General features: G+C 48.0%; 1 protein-coding gene across 1 annotated transcript in view; it reads left to right on the top strand.

The window, feature by feature from the left end:
- PAX7 (paired box 7) overlaps positions 1-20502 on the top strand; it is a 102818-nt gene that overhangs the window by 59074 nt on the left and 23242 nt on the right. The window contains 2 exon segments of the mRNA XM_054222665.1: positions 2357-2522; positions 3122-3321. Of these exon segments, the coding sequence (XP_054078640.1) occupies positions 2357-2522; positions 3122-3321 (366 nt within the window).

Raw genomic sequence — 20502 nt, 5'->3', positions numbered from 1 at the left:
CCTGGATTCATGGCTGTTTGGTTGTTTTCTCTTCAGGTATTTGAATTTTATATGCTATCCTTAGCATTGAGATCTTTTTTTTTGGAGCAGAAGCTCTTCCAGCCTGGGACTAGGCCTTTTTCTCTGAAGAGAGGTGGTTATTTATCTCCTTATGTTCAGCTAACAGAAACATTCAGACGGTTTTTATGTCCTTAACCATCAAAGTGGAAGCAAATGATATGAGAGGAGGAGTCAAGTTCTGTATCCCTAATTCAAAGCATGAATTACACATACGTGCATGCATGAGAAGAGGACAGGACCATCCTCTTTGCATGACCAGGGCAAACAAAAGGTTATTTATTCATTCGTGTTGCTCACTGCTCCTAGAAACTGTGCCGCAAATTGGATTATATAAAAGAGTTGTAAAGTGCTACAAACCTTAATGTTCATTCACTTCTCTCTCCTTAACTCTGCCCTAGATTTTGCTAGCGACTTTTGGTGCCAAAAATGGACACAGAGATTCTGACCTGCATGGACTTTGTTGATCAATGCAGATCGGATGTAAGCTGACCTATTTCTGTCACGCTTTTGGAAGGTGCTAAGAGGTTATGCTGCTTCAGCCAGTAGTGCAGTGCAGTAGGAACAGGTCTGTAAAAAGATGCGTTTGGTGCCAAGGACCTGACATCAGCACTGTATACATTTCAGGGAGTTTAATTTAGACCAGCTCTTCCAAAGGAAACGGGCCTTTTTTTGTTTTCGCTGTACGTGGATGTAAAACAGCGAGAAGTGAAGGACTGCCCAGGACTAGGTCCTTCCTAGCCATCAGCAGCAGCTCACACACAACTCTCATTAGCAGGTTTTAATCAAACTGTTTCCACAGTGCAGTAGAAGATGAGTAACATGTAGGAAGAGCAATAATAGACTGTGATCCAGAGAACCTCACGGAAACGTGTGTGTGAAGCTCAGTGTATGCTTGTTTTTGCAGCAATCACCACAGCAGTGCACGTGGACGGAGAGCCAACGCTCCATGAAATAAGCACCTCGCAATGAAAACACGCTGCCTTGTCATGCCAAGTGAATTACAATACCCACAGGTGCCAATAAGAAAAAGGCACACTAACAAGTGACCATTTACGGGGGACTCAATTTAAAGGCCAGAGAAAAGACGCCCACTTTGAGATTTGGGTCATGTCTGAAGTGCAGAGTGCATCGGACTAAGGTTCTGCTATATTTGGGGCATAGAATTTTGTTTTGGTTCACAAGATGTGTGGACAGTTTGGGCTGCAGCGCCTCAAACCCTTGTAACCCCAGCTTCTGATCTGACGTTGAGCAGCTTGGAAGCCTGATGGAGGATTTTTTTTCCCCCGGAATGCTTTACACTCTTGATTTTTCCTCCATTTTTTCGTGTTGCTGTGAAATTTAATCGTGTTTTCTAGCCCTTTAGGCCTCACAAAGTCCGGCAGCTGCATTCTCATCTGGCTTGAAAGCTTATCCGCATACTTCTGAACCCCAAACAGGGATCGGGCCTGAGAGCCTCTCTGATTAAATGAAGTAAACCAAGCCCAAGAGACAGCTTGAGAAGCCCTTTCCACTATGCAGAAGGGAGATTGCCCACGATAAAACACATCGGGGCAGACAAATGCATTTAGGAAAACCTCCCCTTGAGTCTTACAGGTAAACTAGCGCTGTAGGAAACACGAGCCCAGCTTTGCACATGCATTACTACTGGGTTTATTTTAATGCACAGACATTTAAATTGGCTGCAGTACAATTCTAGTGCACGCTGCAGTGCCTCTTGCAAGGAGAGCATGTCTTAGCATACAGACAACAGTGATTTGCTGCAGTACAGAGAAGCTAAGAAAACCCTGTATTCCCTCCGGTCTGGTTCTATCTATTTAGCTTGTCTAACATAGAAACCATGATGCTAATCTGTCTATTTATCCCTCCTAACAGTGCAGCCGTGTTGCTATTATGGTACTTAATCCTTCAGCATAATTCACATAGTTGTCAGATAACAAGGCAGAATGGCCAGGTGGTAGCAATGCATCTATTTGGTATGGACTCTCTCGGAATACACAAGCTGAATTATTCCTCTTCATCTCACCCTACTGCTGATAGCACCCTCCCACGCTTGCGGTAGTCTTTTTAAGAATTTTAAATGCACGTATCTTCACCCAGGAGACAGGGCGGTAGTAGTATTGTCATCTGGGAGAAAGGAAACTGAGGAACGGAGACAAATACTCACAAAGTCTGTGTCAGGCAGCGACTTGAACCTATTTTTGGCCAGTGCTGTAATTCAGGATGTGTTTCCATCAGCAACCCAGGTGAGATGGGACAGCAGCTCAGAGTCACACGCAGTCTTTCCTCTCCCCATCAGGTGTGGTTCAGCAACCGAAGAGCGAGATGGCGCAAACAGGCGGGAGCAAACCAACTTGCAGCATTCAATCATCTGCTGCCGGGGGGCTTCCCGCCGACAGGAATGCCGACTCTCCCCCCGTACCAGCTTCCGGACTCCACCTACCCAACAACCACCATTTCCCAAGGTGAGCACCCGTTCACCTGCGCTGCTCCTCTTCTCTTGCCCTACGTCATCCCATTGTCCTTTCCCTTTCTGATTCATGACATCCTGCTAAGGCTCTTGTAATACATAGGTGGTTTTCCTTTAGTTGGGAAGACCAGGTTTTTCCTCAAGTCAATGGAAACTCCACAGTTTTCTCTTCTGTCTCTTGGTTCTTTCTGCTGTGTCAATGTGTCTCATGACTGTAGTTCTTCTGTTCAGCTTTGCAACAGTGAGCACATCAGTATAAAGCGAGTATCACATAGGTGATCCTTTGTTCTGGATAAAACTCCATACTGGGGTTCAGTGGAAGGAGTATTGCTAATTCCATTTGGCTTTGTCCTTGGCCTTTACAAAGGAATTTACGGCTTTGGTCTGAGGGAAAACTAAGAGAAAATACAGGTATTTCATCCCAGGTTTGCCTATTTTGTACTGTGCATAAGCAGTCACATGATACACTTACGGAGAACAGAGATGGTGGGACCCAGAAGCTGAGATCAGGATAGCCAAACCATCAATCCATGCTTTGCACCGTTCCAACTGTAACACCCCGTGACCGTTTACCTCTGAACGTTCTCTCCACAGACGGGGGAAGCACTGTACACAGACCCCAGCCCCTGCCGCCATCCACCATGCACCAGGGAGGGCTCGCTGCGGCCGCCGCTGCTGACACCGGCTCTGCCTACGGGGCCCGACACAGCTTCTCCAGCTACTCGGACAGTTTCATGAATGCTGCAGCTCCTGCCAACCACATGAATCCTGTTAGCAATGGCCTCTCTCCACAGGTATGTGACCCGCTTCCATTCTCATTCTTTGGCTGAGAGTATTTGGCTGGTCCAGATCCTCTGAGAGCAGGGCAAGCTTCAGGCTAGCACAGTGTATTACGGTTAACAAGGCAGTTATTGTCTTGGAGGCAGCCTAGTTAAAGCAATTAGTTAATTCGTTTATCGTCAGTATCTCTATCCTGAACTCAGCACTGTACTGCCAGAGCATTTGTGTCCTGTTAGTTTCCATATTCGGGTTAGCACACTGTAATCGGAAACACCAGGACCTAGAGCATCAGAAGACACAGCGTCCGTGTCTTCTCAGCCCTCAAAAAATATTCCAGTGCAGGTGCGGGCCCTTCAGTTGTGGATTTTAGCCTAATGACAGCACGCTTGACTTTTTTAGTTACTTTTTGCAGGCTCTCTTTAGAAATAAACCGTGATTTGTGGGCAACTGATTTAGACACTACCTGAAGCCAGCTGGTCCAAGTCTGGCTGAATGTAGAAAGCCCTTATTTATGGAAGTGCCATGGATCTGAGCCTTCATTAAAACACAGGGATGTAGATCTGGGATTTAGTTTTGAGAAACTAATTGTCACGTAAACAATTCTGCAAACACTTTCCACAAGGTCAGAATAAGAGGCGTAGGTAAGCTTTAAAGAACGAAAGATACATTTCATACGCATCTGTGTAAAAGAATGGAGTGTGTGTGTTTTAAGTTTACTGAGCAACAGCCGTGGCCTCCCCATGTAATACACCCTTGATTTCAAAATCCCTGCTTGAGCTCAGAATAGAGCACCCACGACCTGACTCTGGGATCTGTGCTCCAAGCCTCAGCCCAGCTGCCTTCCAAAGGGCCCTGTCCCAGGTTTGCTGCCAGTCGTGTGGGTGGCTTTTCAGTGCTGCATGTGACAGAGGAACAAGCCTCAGCAGTGCAGAGAGGTTAAAGTCTCCCTTGTTAGCGGGTCTAGAGAAAGCAAAGCTTGTGCTGTGTGTTTGTGTTATGGGAGTAGAGTTCTGTCCTCAGCTGGTGGACTCTGCTGAAGTCAGTGGAGATGCCAGGATGTACGCCACCTGAGAATACGGCCCACCCTCTCTACCACTGTCCTCGGATAAGAATTCTAATTTTCTGCCACCTCATTAGATAGAGCCTTTGACCTTCTCTTTGATTTACTTGATGTAATCTGTCTTCCAACTGCATATTTACTTTTAAGTGGAACAAGGCACATACTGTATGGTGAAAATTAACTTGCAAGGACTTTTATTCATGTGGTGCCTGCCATCCCGGAGGGGTACCAAATATGTTTTACGTTTGCTCTCAATCACTTGTGAAATACAGAGACGTATGAAGTGCACTGCAGTGGTTGTTTCAGAGTGGCCAGTAACACTATTTAAGACGGGAAGTGCAAAATAATTTGAAACTACAAGGAGAAATTAGGTAGGCATCTGAAATGAAAAGGCTACAACTGTTTAGAGAGGAGTCCAATAAGCAGGGACATCAGAGAGGTATATAGATTTTAAGGTCCAATAGCTTGTGATCTCTCGAGTGTGAAAACAAACATTGAGTGTCGATGGAAAGAAGGAAATTTTGCAGCTTCTCTGAAATGGTATAAAAATCTCACTTCTAGCTTTGAATGGTCATAAGATAGAAAATGTAGAAGTGTGACTGGCATGAGGCTGAATCTTGCCTCAAACAGTGTAATTTGTGGGGGAAATAGGGAGACATTTTTCTGACAAGGGATTTCTAATAGCACTGGGCTTGGGAGATGAGCATGTAATATGGAATTCAAAGGCAGACTGCAGGTTAGATGGTCCAGGGCACGTGATTAATTCAGATTATCACAAGTGCAATTTAGCACCATAGAATAAGTTAAGGATGAGATCCACGTGATAAGCTGCACGAGCACTAGACATATACAAGTCCATCATGCAATTTCCATTTCTGTAGCTTCATCATCTACTTACTAGTCCTGCTCACTAAATCAGAGGCTCATTGAAATGACCAGACCAACGCTTTTTCTATGCTTATCCCTATCCCAAATTACCCTGCCCCCAGGCTCAGGCTAGGGGAAGATAGAGTCCTGAGCCAATAAGCCCTTTGTATGGGAAAGAGAGGATACATTATCTGGCACTCCTGAAGAAAAGAGAGCTTTGCACCCCCAAGAATGGGAGATTCCCATTTTCCTAATGCTTTTAATCATGTGAGGGCCAAGCTATCAGCATATAAATTCTTCTATTTCTTTTGTGCATAGAAAGGCTAACCCAGGTTATTTTATGACTGCTTTATATTTACTTATCTTGCTACCTTCGTGGCTTTCTAAGCTCTCTGCTGTTCCTAGTGGAAGGATGCAAGAAATACTCCTAACAGCATAAATGGGAACTCGTAGAAGCGTCCTTTTTTACGTGGCGGGGTGGGTAGAAGCTTTGTGATGTCTCAATATAGGACACTGTGTAAATTATTTGTGTGTAATTCAGCTATTCCACGGCATTACAGGTAAAACTCATTGCACCTCAGCCCTCTCATCCTCCTGTCCAGCTGTCTGTGGTATCTGGTTGCTCTCTGCAGGGGTAAATATCAACTAGAGGGAAGAAGGGAGTTCAGGAGATAGGAAAAAAAAAATTGGGAATTTAAAATGATGGCAATTTGTCTGAGCTGCAAACAGACAGTTCTCTGGTTTCATCCCTTAGCAGCAGCAGGAGGGAGATTTCTTTGCAGTTTAGACAAGGAGGTGGGGGCCAGCCTGGCCGAGAGCTCCCAGCATTTGCTGCCGCTCGGCACGCTATCCAGTTACCCCGGGATTGGGTGTCCCGGCCAGAATCCACCAGACGGGCTCGGTGCTGGCAGCTGAAATTCTAGAGGAGAAGCATGGCATTTCCATTCTCACAACAGAGAAAAGGGGATTACGTTTGGCCTCTGCGGGCTTGGTCCCCCCACGCACACACGCATTTTAGTCCTCCCCCTCCTGACAGAAGGAGCAGGCACTGCTGGAAGTTTTACCCAGACTTCACATGGGAAATGGGCACGTTTTTGCTGGTTTTCCAGCCTGTAGCACACACAAAGCCTTGCGCCTGTAGGGCTCTGCTGCTGGATCTCTAAAGCATTTCCCATGCAGTTTTCCCAGTGTAGGGGCCATTCTGCCTCTATTCCAGACCTGCGGAGTGAGAGGTCAGCTGGGAATGTTTGTCTTCAGCTACTTCATCCCATGATGATGTTTTTTGTGATGCTTCCTATGAGAGCACCAGCTTGGCTGTGCAAAGGATGGTCCCACATGATTAAACCACCACCTAGCATGGTCTCTCTCATGTCATACTCCTTCCTAGACCTTAGTGAGAGTCCTCAGGGTAACCCGAGGAGTGATCTGTGATGGTTTCGTGCTGGGACACCCTTGGTAGGAGAGAGATCTTGCTCTGAGTGTTGCCTGTTGGAGAAAGCAAACTTCACAGGCTGGCCAGCTGCAGCCAGATGAGTCACCTTGCATCTGCCAGGATGCACGGAGTGGCTGCAGCAGGCACGGATTATCAGAGAGTAGCTCAGTACTGGGGAGGCAGAACGTGCAAGCAGCGAGGTCCCCGTCGCTCCCCAGAGGTCGCGTGGGTCAGCAGCAGCTGTCACAGATTCAGCTGGGCTGACTCAGTGGCTCCTAACTGCCTCCGAGCTGGCATTAATGCCTGTGCCAAAACTTAGCAAAGATATAGAGACCCAAAGCAAAGTTAAATATGAAGAGTGAGTAACCAGTTAGCAGTCATACTGAGTGTGATTTCTGGCCCTGGAGCTTCAGTCTCATCATTTCTCATGAGTGGGTTGTAAACCAAGTGTGTGCGTGGGCGGGTGGGATTTCAGATACACCGTAAATATTTCCAACTCATTTTTGTCCCACAGAGGAATCATTTCCCATTTATTTGAGAATACCTATCAACCTCAGCTAGAACAAGGCCAGGCACCAAGACAGCCTTAGCCAGGTCATGCTTCACATTGGCATCAAGAACAAGCTTTGCATCCATCTGTTTTGAAGTTCAGACCTGTGCTAGCTGAGTACTGTCCCTGAGTATGGCTGGGGTAAGAATTGAGAGAAATAGCTCGATGTAACGGTCAACTCAGTATTAAGTCCAGTTGTGTCCTGATCAGCATCCGACAGTCCTTCCAGAAGCGTGTACGCTGCAGTGCGAGCTGAGGTGGGAGGAAATTAGGTGAATTAAGCAGCACATTACAAGTCAACATAAAGAGAAAAGTGAGACATTTGACTGCGCCTCTGCCGTTTGCGATGATGGGAAATTCTCTGAGTGCTTTTCAAACAGCAAAGCAGTAGGGTCGTATTGTATTCTGCACTGCTTTCATCTCTAGCACATCCCTTCTGCCTTTTAAAATGTCTTCATGTTTTTTAGGAGGATTTTGTCCACTGCTTCGCCTCCTAAAATTCCTGCTGCCCTTTTAGATCCAGGCCTGTATCTTAAATCTGTCTGACCGTTCACTGTAGCATGGTTGAGGTCTTGCAAGGGGTTGTTAAAAGCAAAAGATCATTAGTTTGATGCAGATGGCCCCTGTCTAGCTGGAGAACGTATTAAGGTATAGTTAAGTCAGGCGCTTCCTATACTTTCATAACATGTTATTTCTGAGACCTTTGAATCTTTTAACAAACCCACAGGATCACCCAGAGATTAAGACAATTCCAGAAATACATAGAGCCAAGAGAAACTTGTTCATCATCTCATATTTATTGCTTTAATTTTCTCAGGGATTTCGGTGGCTTTTTTGCTCCATGAGCAAATTCATTCCCAGTGTAATGGCAGTATCTGAAGGTTGGAGGCAGATTTTACAATTTCTGGTTTATCACCGTTTCTTGATAGCGTTCCTGGAGGGACACTTGAGACACAGGTCAGGCTCTGCCCACAAATTTACACTCCAGACTCAGGGATCTTCTCAGTCTGCACAACCGTAGCACAGTTTTGTTTTCCCTGACATCATCCCAGGGCTCCAGTCTCTTCCACCGTCCAGGCTAACATTTTCCTCAGCCTCACTGGGGTGGGATTAGAGATCATCTGAATCCCTGTCAGGAGCACACTGATCCTGGCAGAAGTGTGAGAAGAGCCAGCTGAGCCTTTTTTTTTTTTTTTTTTTTTTGGGAAACCTGGCAATTGGGAAGCATACAATGTTAGCTGGCGAGAGGGGAGCAGGCATCATAGTGTCTGGCTCCAGTGAGACAGCGCTCCTTCCTTCAGTGACACGGATCCCTTCTGTCTGGTTCCTTTTTTTTCTTTTTTTTCTTTTTTTTTCCCCTTTTTTTTTTTTTTTGTCGGAGACACTGTGCCTATAATAAGCATTCAAAATGAGTCTTGCTGGGCCAGGAGAAGGGGAGGGGAAGAAAAAGGGGGAGGAGAGGGTGAGATTTGGGGGGGGGAGGGGGAAAGGGAGGAGGGGGTTTAAATAGCAAAGAATTAGAAAAAAAAAATCTGATGCAAATCACTAGTAGAGAGAAAATTATGTGCAATTACCCAAGCGATACTGGGCAGCCGTGCCCACCCCAACCAACAAGATCTCATTAACAAGCAGAAAATAAGATTGAAATGGTGTGTAAAAGAGCTGAAAAATGAATTTGAATGCTGCATTTGTCCACAATTACCCCCTCGTTCACACATATTTTATTGCAATTTTTTTATTATTCTTAATCTTTCCATCCCTCAAAGCAGATTGGGAACATCCTGGCATTACAGTTGCTGAGGGAGGAAGCATTAAGGATTCCCCGTTTCCCTGAAAGGAGACCCTTCTCTCGCTCGAATTTTAAAGGGTTGGTTTTGGACGGATAAGGATTCATTTCTCTGGCTTATCTTGGTGTAGGAACATGTTCTTCTAATATTCTTTAACCTCTGCCGCTCTTGGGTGCCACCCCACACGAGCGTGTTTTTTTAACCTTGCCTCCTGGGTTCCTCTACCTCCTTTTTCCATCACTCCTTCCCCTTTCTCCTAACCTCCTTTTCCACTCCCGTTTTTTTTCCTTGTGGTCTCTGTCCTTTTCCCCCCACACTGTCTCCTCCGCATTCCCCCTGCAGCCCCATCTCTCTAGAGGACCGTGATTCCCTCAAATGAAGTATCTGCCCTTCAGAAAGTGGCTGCTGTCCCTTTTCTGAGTCTCAATTATTCCTCGCACCCTATTTCTTTCTCAGCGAGCGGTCTCCAGCCTCCCCACGACCTTGCGGCAGATTGCACGCAGGATTTTTGGAGGAGGAGGTGAACACGTGCTAAAATCCGTGTCTTTTTTTTTTTTTTTTTTGCCAAGGGGAATGGGAGCTCCAGGTTTCTCTCTGGGAGAAACTGGCTCTGCTGAGACTGCGTTGGCGTTTTCCCTTGCTTGGTGTCAAATGCAGCTCCATCCCTCTAAACTTTTAACCTATGTGTCCCAGGAAAGCTGGTAGTTTTTCCATTAAAGTTTCTTACTTTCTTTTTTTTTTTTTTTTTTTATTTAACCAAACAAAGCCCATCTGCTCTTGTCAATTAGACGCCTCTGCTGCCAGCAACGGGAAAAGGGGAGAATGGAACATTTTTCTCGTGTGAAAATGGATACGTATTTATTTGCCTGATTCCTAATGACTGTTTCTGCGAGCAAAGGAGTAGGGTGGGAAGGCGGAAATTCGTGTCTGAGGGGTTAAAACGCTTTCCGTCAATCTTCAGGTTTCATAACTTTCCTCAATTGATTTGGATGCTCAGGTCCTATTGGAAACTGATTTCAAACAAATAAGGCAGCATCTTATCGCCTGAACCCTAACTCTGGGTGGCACTGGTTGTGTTTATTCCTATGTGATTTCCACTCTAGACATCGTTCTCTGTGTGTTTTACTAGATATTAAAATATTAGAAACATGGAAGGATTTCAGAGCAGTTGGTTCCTGAGCCTTGAATGCGATAGGAGCTTTGTCATTACCTCTGGTGGGTGCAGGATCAGCCCCTGTGGCACTGCACTATTTGTAAAGTATCAGAAGTAGATAAATTGGGGAGAAAGGGGAATAAGGAGAAAACAGGAGAAAAAACCTAAGGAGAATGACAAGACCAGTGACAGCAGGAAGAAGAAATGCAGGGAGGTGTGAAAGTGTCTGATAAGTCCCCAGACGTCAGAGCAGGGAGCACGTATTAAGGCACACAGGGCTAAGACACGGAAATCTGTACCCAAAATCTTTAAATATCCCTTCCCACCCAGACCTCACTACCTGCTTATGGGGTGGTGGGAGCAAAGCTGGAGCCGGGTGGGTGGAACAGGCGTTGCAGGGGCTGTAATTCCTGCTGAAATCCAGACAGGTCTGGTGAAACAGTCTGAAACACCTCTCCTCTGGGTCCTGTCTCTTCTCCACACCAGGGAGGGTAAGAAGGACTTGGCTGGCAAACACAGACTTGGAGAATTCAAATGCAGGATTTGCCCTGCTTTATGATTAATAAGGGAACTCGAGACAAGGCAGGCAGGGCAGATAGAGAAAATGAGAGATTAGCAATTAATACAGCATCCAGCCTGGCGACAGGCATTTCTGAGCGACCTCTGGCATTCAGAGGCGAGTGTTTCACCGCGTGGCTCGAAGAGCTGCAATAACCGAGGGACTGGGGAGCTGGTGCTGAGCTGCGAGAGGAATCAAGGGACCGCAGCGGGGAAAGGCAGCCCTGGAATGAGGGATGCGAGATAGAGGGGAAGCTTAAAAGGGAGGAATGCAATAAAAGGAATAATTAGGATTCAGAGGCAGGGGCATGCACGCGTGCTCTTGCACGCCTGTATGCACAAGGGCATCGATGTCCTGCGTGCGCATTCTGTGTGTGCACACCGGTGTGTGCCCATGCTTTGTGTGTGCCTGTTAAAATCTAGCAACAGCATAACAGCTGTGCTCCAGCTGTGCCCTGGCTGTGAAAAGCCATCTATGGTAGGAAAAATCTACAGCAACGTACTTCACAATGGATCAGGCGCTAACCCCAACCTGCCCCCTTCTTTTTTTCCACAAAGAGGGGTTGTGGAAAGTGTATTAACTTCAGTGGGTGCGACAGAAGAGCAGAGATACTGTGCTGGGAGAGGAGGTGGGAGAGTGTATGGCAGGTATACGCAGGTCCATCGCTCTCCTTGAGAGCCTCAAGCCTGCCCCAGCTCAGGAAACACTACGCTGAAGATGGATGTAGGATTGTGCGTTGCTCACATAGTTCCATGTTAGGGGAAAATGCCGTGACCTCCAGCTTTCCTAGAGCTGATGGATGCATTTTGAAAGGGATCTTTATGCAGTATGCTTTATCTTCTGTTTGCTTCACCACCTACGTGTGCCAATGACACCAGAAGCTTGCATTCGCTCCCATCCCAAAGCCAGCCAGCTGCTGGGATCATTGACGGACGGGTTGCAGCATCTTGGGGCAAAGGCTGCAAAGCAGGACGTATGGGGCTGAGAGGACAGGGAGGACTTGGCGGGGGGCTGTATCCATCTCTGGAGCATCCTGGAGGGCTGCTCAGGAGAGCTGGTAGGCCCCGAAGCATCAGGAGGGGTTGATATGGGGAAGATATGGGGGAGATGTCCCCTAAAGGGATACTGTGGTGGTCTTTTGTGAGAGGTGGAAGGGAGTTTGGGTATTGTGTCAGCTCGCAGAGCGTTTGTCTTGCTGGCTTTCTTGATGTACTGTGTGTGGAGGGGGGAGCAGTATATGGCCATGCAATACGTGCTTTAGCAGTTTGGGGTCACAGGGCTGTGCCGGGGCTTCTGTAGTGTAAGGGGAGCATGGAAAGTGTAAAGGAGAGGAGATACAGCTGCATATGCAACAGATCAGTAATGGGGGGCTATCAGGTTGTGGGGGGCAAGCAACGTGGGGGTTTCCAGCTCGCAGAGTGGTCGCCGTGAGGGAAGATGGCACGGGCGCAGCAAGGCCTCCTGCTGCAAGATGCTGCCTCTTGCCTCCATCAGACAGGCGTGCACGGGATCAATTTACAGCGGGGGCTGAAGATCAGAAATGCAAGCAGGGTCTGGGGGGTGTGAGTAGAAAATTGATCAAAGGTGCAGAGGGTCTTAGCTCGCCGCGGTAAGCTGGAGTCAGCCCTTAAGCCTATCCAGTTTGGAGATGAGGGGGATCTTATTTCAGGGAATAAGTACCTGAAACGGAATCGTGAGCCACATAGGGGAAAGGGTGGTGAGCTGATATAGGAAAATCACAGGGACTGGCTTAAGAGATTGAAGGGAAAGAGGCAAGGCTGACACCGAGGGGGTTGTTTTGGGGTAGGAATTCACCCACCAAGCCAGTGCAGCACTGGAACAGGGATGTTCGAGCGGCCCACGCTGCTGGGAGCTCTCACCGTGACTCTTGCTTCAGTGCAAAGCTGGGTATGGGACCCACCGATGCATGGGGCCAAGCCTGGGTTGAGACAGGCCCTGTGGGGAGCTCACTTGTTAGTTTGGCGAAAATATCTGTGCTGCTGCATGCCCCACACCTCCCTCTGGCTGCTGTTTTGGAGGGACAGTGGTGGGGGGATGCTCCTGAAAGGGAGTGGGGAAGAGGGAAAGCTGCTGTTGTCTTTCCTCTGAGATCCAGAGCGGCAGAGAGAGCCCCTCACAGCTTACTCTCTCTCTGTCTCTCTCCCAGCTTTTCTTCCCCCTCTCCCTTCCCTTCTTCCTCCCTCTCCTCTCTCCTTCCATTTGATGTGGAGGAGAGCTGTCTGCCACTCGCGCGTCTGTACCGAGAAGGGATCAGAAGTTTCAGCGAGCGCTCGGCGCCTCTCCTTTGATCCATGTCCTGAGGCCTGCTTGACAGCGAAAAAAAGCATGGAGACAAAACGACTCAGTCAAAGTGATTCCTGACAACTGTCTCCATGAGATAAGGAAGCTCTCTGTGTCTTGGTTTTTTTTTTTTTTTTTAATACCGCCTCTCCGTTTCCATAAGAAGCGGAGTCACTTTAAACCAGAAGAGCCAGCCAACAGCCAAGCTGCACAGAGAACAGCCGAGCAGAGAGTGCCTGGCTGAGCTTTATCATGTTTCCTGTCTCCCTTTCCATTCCTTTCCCCCTCTTTTTTTCCTTTTTTTTTTTTTAAATAAAAACCCCCTCATTTTCCCATTTTTCTTTCCCTCCTTTCTACATGCTGCGTTACCCTGCCGCCTTACCCCAATGCTGCCTCTAATTATGCAGTTACAGAGAAAGCCCAGCGCATTTGCAGGTGGCCGGGACATTATTCAGCTCAATCCCAACCACAGGGAAATGCCTGCCGTCCCCGCAAGGGGCTGGGGGGAGAGAGAAAGCCCCGTACGTTATCTGACAATAACCAATCCTTTTAGGGATCGGCAGCAGGCCTCATTAATAGCGAGGCATTATGCACCGCTGGCCACTTAAGTGGTCCTTAGAGCTGTTCCCCTGCTGCTGAGCCCCAGATTTTTTATTATTGTTTTATTTTCCCTTGCCTAGTTCATGTCACTTACGCAGGGAAGTGTCTCCCCCTTTCCCTTCTCGCCTCCGGGTTGCTTGCAGGAATGAGTTTGCAAGGGCTCAGCAACACTAATCCTCACTGGAGGGTGCAGGACTTGGCGTGCGTGTTGGCACACAGGGGAGCAGGATACACGCCTTGGAAGGGGACTGTGCTTGCAGCTGAGCTGTCAGGGGGTCCCCAAACACATGGGCTCCCTCCAGGATAAACGCGATGCGTTGTCACCCTTTGAGGGTGCCAGAGCACTGGCACAGGCTGCCCAGAGAGGTTGTAGAGTCTCCTTCTCTGGAGATACTCAAAACTCGACTGGATGCGTTCCTGTCCAACCTGCTCTAGGTGACCCTGCTTTGGCAGGAACGTTGGACTAGATGATCTCTGAAGGTCGCTTCTAACCCCTACCATTCTGTGATTCTTTGATTCTGTGAAAGGGACAGGGAGGTGGCCTCACAGACCATGATGCTGAGGGCAACCTGGCTTGGACACACGAGACAGGACCACTTAATCCAGGTGAGGAGCTGGGGGAAAGCAGACGTGGCTTGGCTCACTCTGCTCCTGCGCATCCCCATCCTCAAGTTGGTAAAGCTGGAGGGGACTTGGGGTCTGCCTGAGGTGACAAAGCTTGGCTTAGGAGCGGGCCTAGAGAGGGGTAGGTGGCTTAGTGATCCCTGGCAGGACGATGATGAGGACAGGGATCAGAGTTTGTCCCAGTGACGCAGAGCCTCTTTGCCAGGGAGTTCCTCTTCCCCTCCGCTCGCCGTAATTAGGCTATTGTTGTAGCGTCTGCTCCGAAGTCAAACTCCATTAGCATGCAGGATGGGGGGTGGAGGGGAGCGAGGGAGGACACACGGAGGGAGAGATTCCCTTCCCCCCAGAACTGCGCTGTGCTGCGCTGATAAACAGTAAATATCGGGGAACAGGATTTCCACATTATCTGAGCGCGGCAGAAAATCAAAATTTCAGTCTAAATCCGAGGAGACGAGGCTCATAAGCTCCTCCAGCTGATACAGACGCCGAGCCCAGCCGGCAAGGCTCAGGAGGCACAAAATAACATTTTTTCATTCAAAAAAAAAAAGGGGAAGAAAAGAAAGAAAAAAGAATGAACGAGAGGGGAAAAGCAAGAAATATTTGGGGGCTGACTGCAAGGAGGGGAGAAGAAGAGGTGGTGCAAAGCAGAGCATTGTCTGATGTTGTAGCCCTTTTCCGATGAGGAAATAAATACCCGGGTGGATTGGGGGGGGGTTGGATGCTGCCCATCCAATGAACTTTCCAATCGGTGTCTCTGGCTCAGCAGAGTGTTGCTTGGGGATCGACCTGTAGGACACTAACAGCTGCTGGAGGATGATGGCAAACCTTTAATTAGCGATTAAAGTGCGCAGCTGAGCACAAATCCAGCCCCGAATTAGGAGCCACATGGGGTCTCCCCGACCCTAAAAGCCAACACCGGATTCAGCAGCTCTGTCAGGAGCATGGGTCTGCCAGCTCTAATGAAGCTCTGGGCCACGCGTGCTGCTAATAGCATCTCCGTGCCCTGCTCCGGCCCAGCAGACGGGGCAGGAGCCACCCCGGCTGGGCACCAACTCCTCCCGTGGGACTCATGTGCTGCAGCGAGGAGGCGGCGATGCCCAGGTTGCCTGGGAACCGCGTCTTGAGGGGGCACGGAGGTCCCTAAAAATGAGCAGCGGCAGTGAGAGCAGGTCAGCGATGCGGGAGAGCTGGGCTGGAGGTGGTCACTGGTATTGCAGTGAAAAAGGGACACGGTTCTGCCTGCTTCTAAAGGAATTTGCTCCTTCTTAGTCTGTGGCGTGGTTTCACGGTGCTTTCTGTTCTCCCAGGCAGCAAGGTGGTTTCAGCTCCAGATAGGACTGGCATTCCTAGGGCGTTCAGCTTAGCTACTTGCTGTGTCCCAGACATTTTTGCATCCTTGGCTGAAACCGTGCTCTTTCCTGATCTTGCCTACATATGAAACTCCATAAAAGCATTGTTCGCTGCAGAATCTGTAGCTCCAGGTTTTTAGCCCAAGGGAATGCACGTTTCTGTACAACACCAGAAGCTTTGAGCTCTCCCTGGGGCTTTTAGTCATCGCTGCTTGGAGCAATGGAGAAAAAAAAGCAGGGACGAGTTGCAGAAAATGTTTTCTTGGTTTCTGTAGCATCCACTTCTGTCCTTCTGCTCCCATCACTGGGCCAAAGGCTCATTATAACTCAGAAAGCGAATAAATTCCTGACTCTGAGCTGCTTCCTTAGCTCTCAGTCTCTGCCTAGCTCCCATGAATGTCCGTTCCCCTTTCCCCACCTCATTTCTATGTCCAACTATAAAGTGGCATCTTTCACGCAAAGAATTTTAGGGTCTATGTTACAGCTCCAGCGGGTTTCTAGTATAGACTCCCCCATATAGATCCAGGGGACATTGGTGGAACTGAACCTCAATTATTTAGGTTTCTCATAGGCAAGACTTAAGGCTCTCAGTAACTTCAATGCTTGAGTGACTTCTGCTGCCAAGGAAAGGAGGGGGTTTTATTTCAGATGAGGAGGAAGCAGGTGTAACAGATCCCTGTTGGAAACATCAGAGCCTTTCGGACTGGCAAACTGACTTGCACTTTTTAAATTATGGGAACTTATGGGATGCTGCTGCTGGCGTAGGATGTCCCAGCCCCTTTGCACTGTCGGCTTAGATCTTGCTCTGTACTGTTCTCTCTTCTCTTCAGTATTGCCGTAGGTAGAGAGGGCTGGTTTTCAGGAAGAATTTGTCCTTTCCCTTCTCACAGGTGTTTACACAGACAGCCCAGAAGTCCTAAAACTGAAAATCTGAAAGTCAGAACTAGGGTGGCATCTTTCTGATCACATCATCTGGGTCTGAGGTCAATGCTACCAGAGTGGCCAAGCCATTTTCACATCAGCTTAGAATCTGTTCATGCATTTTAAAGAGCAAATGCCCCACATCTCTTTAAAAATTAAGATCTTAATCCTGTACCTTAAGATTGGTATTTCAAAATCCTTTGGCATGCATGCAGGGCTTTCTTCTGCTGTTTAGCAGAGTTAGCATTGCCTTAGGTTTCACTGTTTGAACGGTCGTCAGCACAGAGTTTTGGCCTCCATTAACTACAAGAAAGGATGATTTAACACTGAAACATGTGCTGGACTGCTAATCAGCACGCACTGATGTATCAAATATATCTCACCCAACACAAACCCCATCCAGGGGATATATAGAAAGTCATGGGGACATTTGACTCTAAGTATCTCCAGTGTCTTTTACTATCCAGCTTCTTTTACCTACAGCACTGAGCCTCAGACAGCTCTTGCTCTTGGCCTGTTGGCCAACCCATTGTGTGCTCTGGTTTTTCCCTTTGCGTCCACGTCATTGCACCAGAAGATTGCCAGTCCCCCATCAACCCCGCCATCTATGGCCTCTTCCTCCTTCCCCCAGCGCTCGTAACCCAGCTCCCGTGTCTCTCTCTGCCTTCTCCCCTTGCTTTATTTCACCCGGGGTCTCAGAGCTGCGGTCCCTGCAAGAGGGTTTCTCAAACCACTCAAGAGCCGCAGGCTTGTCTGGAGGGCGAGAGGTCAAGCACTAGCAAGTGTTTCTGTTTAGTTCCAGATACCAGCCTGACAGGTGGGTGCCTCTTGATTAATTCCCAGCTCCCCTAAATGCTCCCGTCATCATGTGCTGTGGTCCCGATCAAACCTAGGCAAGGTTGGGGGGGGAAAAGAGGAGAATATTGGAATGCATTAGGCTCTCTCCATTCAGGCTCTTGCAATGGGACTGTGGCCTGGAACAGTTGCAGATCTTCACCTCCAGCACTCGTCGCGCTGACAGTACTTTCAAGTAAAGATGTGTGCTTAGAAAGTACAGCCAGAAACCTTCAAAGACCCCGGTTCCTCTAGCTTGGCTGCTGTGGTGCAGTTCTGAACTAACCGCGTCTTCTTGCTAATCTACAGTGATGCAAATGTCCAGCTGAGGTTGATATCATCCAGGAAAATAAGGATTTGGGATCAAGGGAGCATCCTCATTATCTGAGCTGACTTGAGCCTCTGGAGGTGGGCTCTGATGAGGTTTGTGAGCTCTGTGTGGTGCAAAGTCTGGCGGCTTGTGTTGGTTCCTGACCGCTAAGAGCTATGGTAGCATGATTTCAGTAATCTTGGAGGCAGCAGAGTCAAGATGTGGTGATTCTCCCTTTCAGACTGTCGTCATTTAAAGGTAACAATGAGAGAATATCACTCAAATTCATTCCTTTTAACTAACAGACTTCCATCAAGGGCTCAGTCATCTTACCCGCTCTATAAGATGAGTGCAGAGAGACAGGGATCTTCAGAAAATGAGTCAGACCTCAGAAAAGCTGAATCACTCTTTGTTGACACCACAGACTATGGAGATATTTATTTTGTCTTTATTGGAACAAGTCTTTTGCTAGACTCCAAGTCGGAGGAGTTCTCTTTCCCTCTTTCTCTCTCATTCCATCTTTCACGCACGTGGATTTATAACTCTGTCCAGAAATGCTGGAAATCATAGAATCATAGAATCGTTTGGGTTAGAAGGGACCTTAAAGATCATCTAGTTCTAACGCCCCTGCCATGTTCTCACCAGAACATCTCTGCACACATCCATGCTGGAGAAATTCCCAAGGTTGATGTAGCTGAGTGAATTTCAGAGAGTAGGTAAATCCCATTTACCCACGTAATGCTCTGCAAGGTCCTGCCGAAGGTTTCAGTGGAAGAACTCAAGAGAGGGAAGGTGGTTTAATGTTTGTGTGCTAACTCGCAGGGTTGCCCAACCCTGGCGAACTACTGACTTTTGTCTGCAGTGCTTTCCCCATCCATGTAACAGGGAGGGTTAACATGGATCCGCCGTGCAGGAATGCGGAGAGGCTAAAATCACAAAGGGCTACAAAATACAATGAAGAGCAGGGAAGGACAAATCCGGCATCCTAGAGGTGTTAAAGCCTCATGAGCAGCAAAGCATCCAGTGCTGAGGTCCTAGGGAAGCAGCCAATGCTTGAGCACTATTTTTTTTTGTACTTAAAAACCTCCCAACTTATTAAAATTTTGCCCGGCTGCATCTCTTGCTTATTCAAATACTGCCAATTTCCGTGGATTTCATATCAGCTCCCAGCATCTCCCAGCCTCAGTGCTTGGGTTATATGGGAAGAGAGAGAGAGAGGGAAAAAAACTGCAAGCAAAATAAAAGCCGCTATCTGACAGAATCTCTCCTGGGGATCTCAGTTATTAAAAAAAAAAAAAAAAAAAAAAAGAATCATTTTTCTCTTAGCTGGTGTTTGTTGAATGTGCAGGAGCCATAGGCAAATTTTTGCTAATTTTGTGCATGCTTTTATCATACTGGTGATTCACTGGCAGCTTTATCCTCCGATAAGTGGATTAGTTGTTGAGCTAAACAAAAAGGTGTTTGACAACCAGGAAGCTCTAAAGAACATATTTGTTTTCCAAATAATGGAGCTGTGTTTGTTGCTCAGTGCAGTGTGGGGTGTTGTCGTGAATTTCATTAGCCCAAAGGAAAGGCCTCAAAGCTTTTCTCCCTTACACAGGGCTGTGGTTCAGTAGGAACATCTCACTCCTATCAGCGGCAGGTTATTTGATTTTACTTTTTTATTTGCTTTGGTCTGGTAGTTTGGCCCCAGAGTGATGCCGATTAGGGAGTGGCTGATAAGCTGTGTCGGTGTGAGAGCACGGCATCTTTTGGCGGTGGGGCCGGGCACACACCAGCTTCATTTGGGAGTAAGCATCACTGTAAGCAAGATGGTTAGCAGAGCCCTGTGGCTCGCAATTAGACCCGAACTCGTAGGGCTGGGAGCTAAACTGAGGGCACAGAGAGATAAATTGACCGAGTGGAAGAGAATTGGGCTAAAATAATGTGCTTAACTTTATCTAAGGCTTTCATCATACTATCTGAGCATCTCATCATCCTGGGATGCGTTTCTCCTCATGGTACCACGGGGAAGGTTGTTATCTCCATGGCCAAGAATGGAGGCACAGGGTTTTTATCCTGCTTAAATCCAAGGTAGGAACCCGAGACTCTGTCAAGGCCCTTTACTAGCCCAAAAGGCCTTCTCTGTAAAAGTGCTCCATACTTGATAATTCCGTATTTGTATGCAGTTGTATGTTTATTTTTAGTCCTTTAGGGTCCTCCTTTCCTCCGTCCCCACTCAGACGCCCACAGCCCTTTGCCCTTATTAGCCGAGTGCTGGGAGATGATGGGAAGCTTTCCCTTGGGGCTGCCAAGAGCTCGGTGATAATCAGAATGGCTGGGGCCAAGCTCTGCCTGGCACGGTGGGTCCTCTCCAGTTGTGACCATAAGCAGACTCCTCATGAGGATCAAGAACAGGGCACTTTCCCGGCCTCTCGCTATTTTCAGCTCAGGGGATTTCCGTAAGGAAGGTGGTTTGTCTGGTAATCCTCAGTGGACCTTTCTTCCAAGCACTTATCCAGGTTCCTCTTCAATCCGCGCGGCTTAGCAGCCATTGCTTCTTGTGGCAAGGAGTCTCACAGGTTGACTCTCCACCGGGTGAAGCACTGCTTCATTTGCTTTGGATTTCACCCCTACTACACTCATTCGAGAGCTGGTACTGCAAGTGACAGTGAATAGTCGATGGATATTCACCCTCTCTGTGTCATTTGTGATTTCTTAGGCTGCCATCAAATCCCCCGGGCCCGGGGAACCCGGAAAGGTGCTGGTTGATTCCAGCCCACCTTCACTGGCGATGCTGATGGTGCAGTGGGTTTTTTTCCCCCCTTGCTTGGGCCATGGTGGTTTCACAGAGAGGCCCTTGGAAGGA

The sequence above is a fragment of the Rissa tridactyla genome, chromosome 16, assembly GCF_028500815.1.
Source record: "Rissa tridactyla isolate bRisTri1 chromosome 16, bRisTri1.patW.cur.20221130, whole genome shotgun sequence".
NCBI lineage: Eukaryota > Metazoa > Chordata > Aves > Charadriiformes > Laridae > Rissa > Rissa tridactyla.
This window is presented reverse-complemented; position numbering and strand designations above follow the sequence as displayed.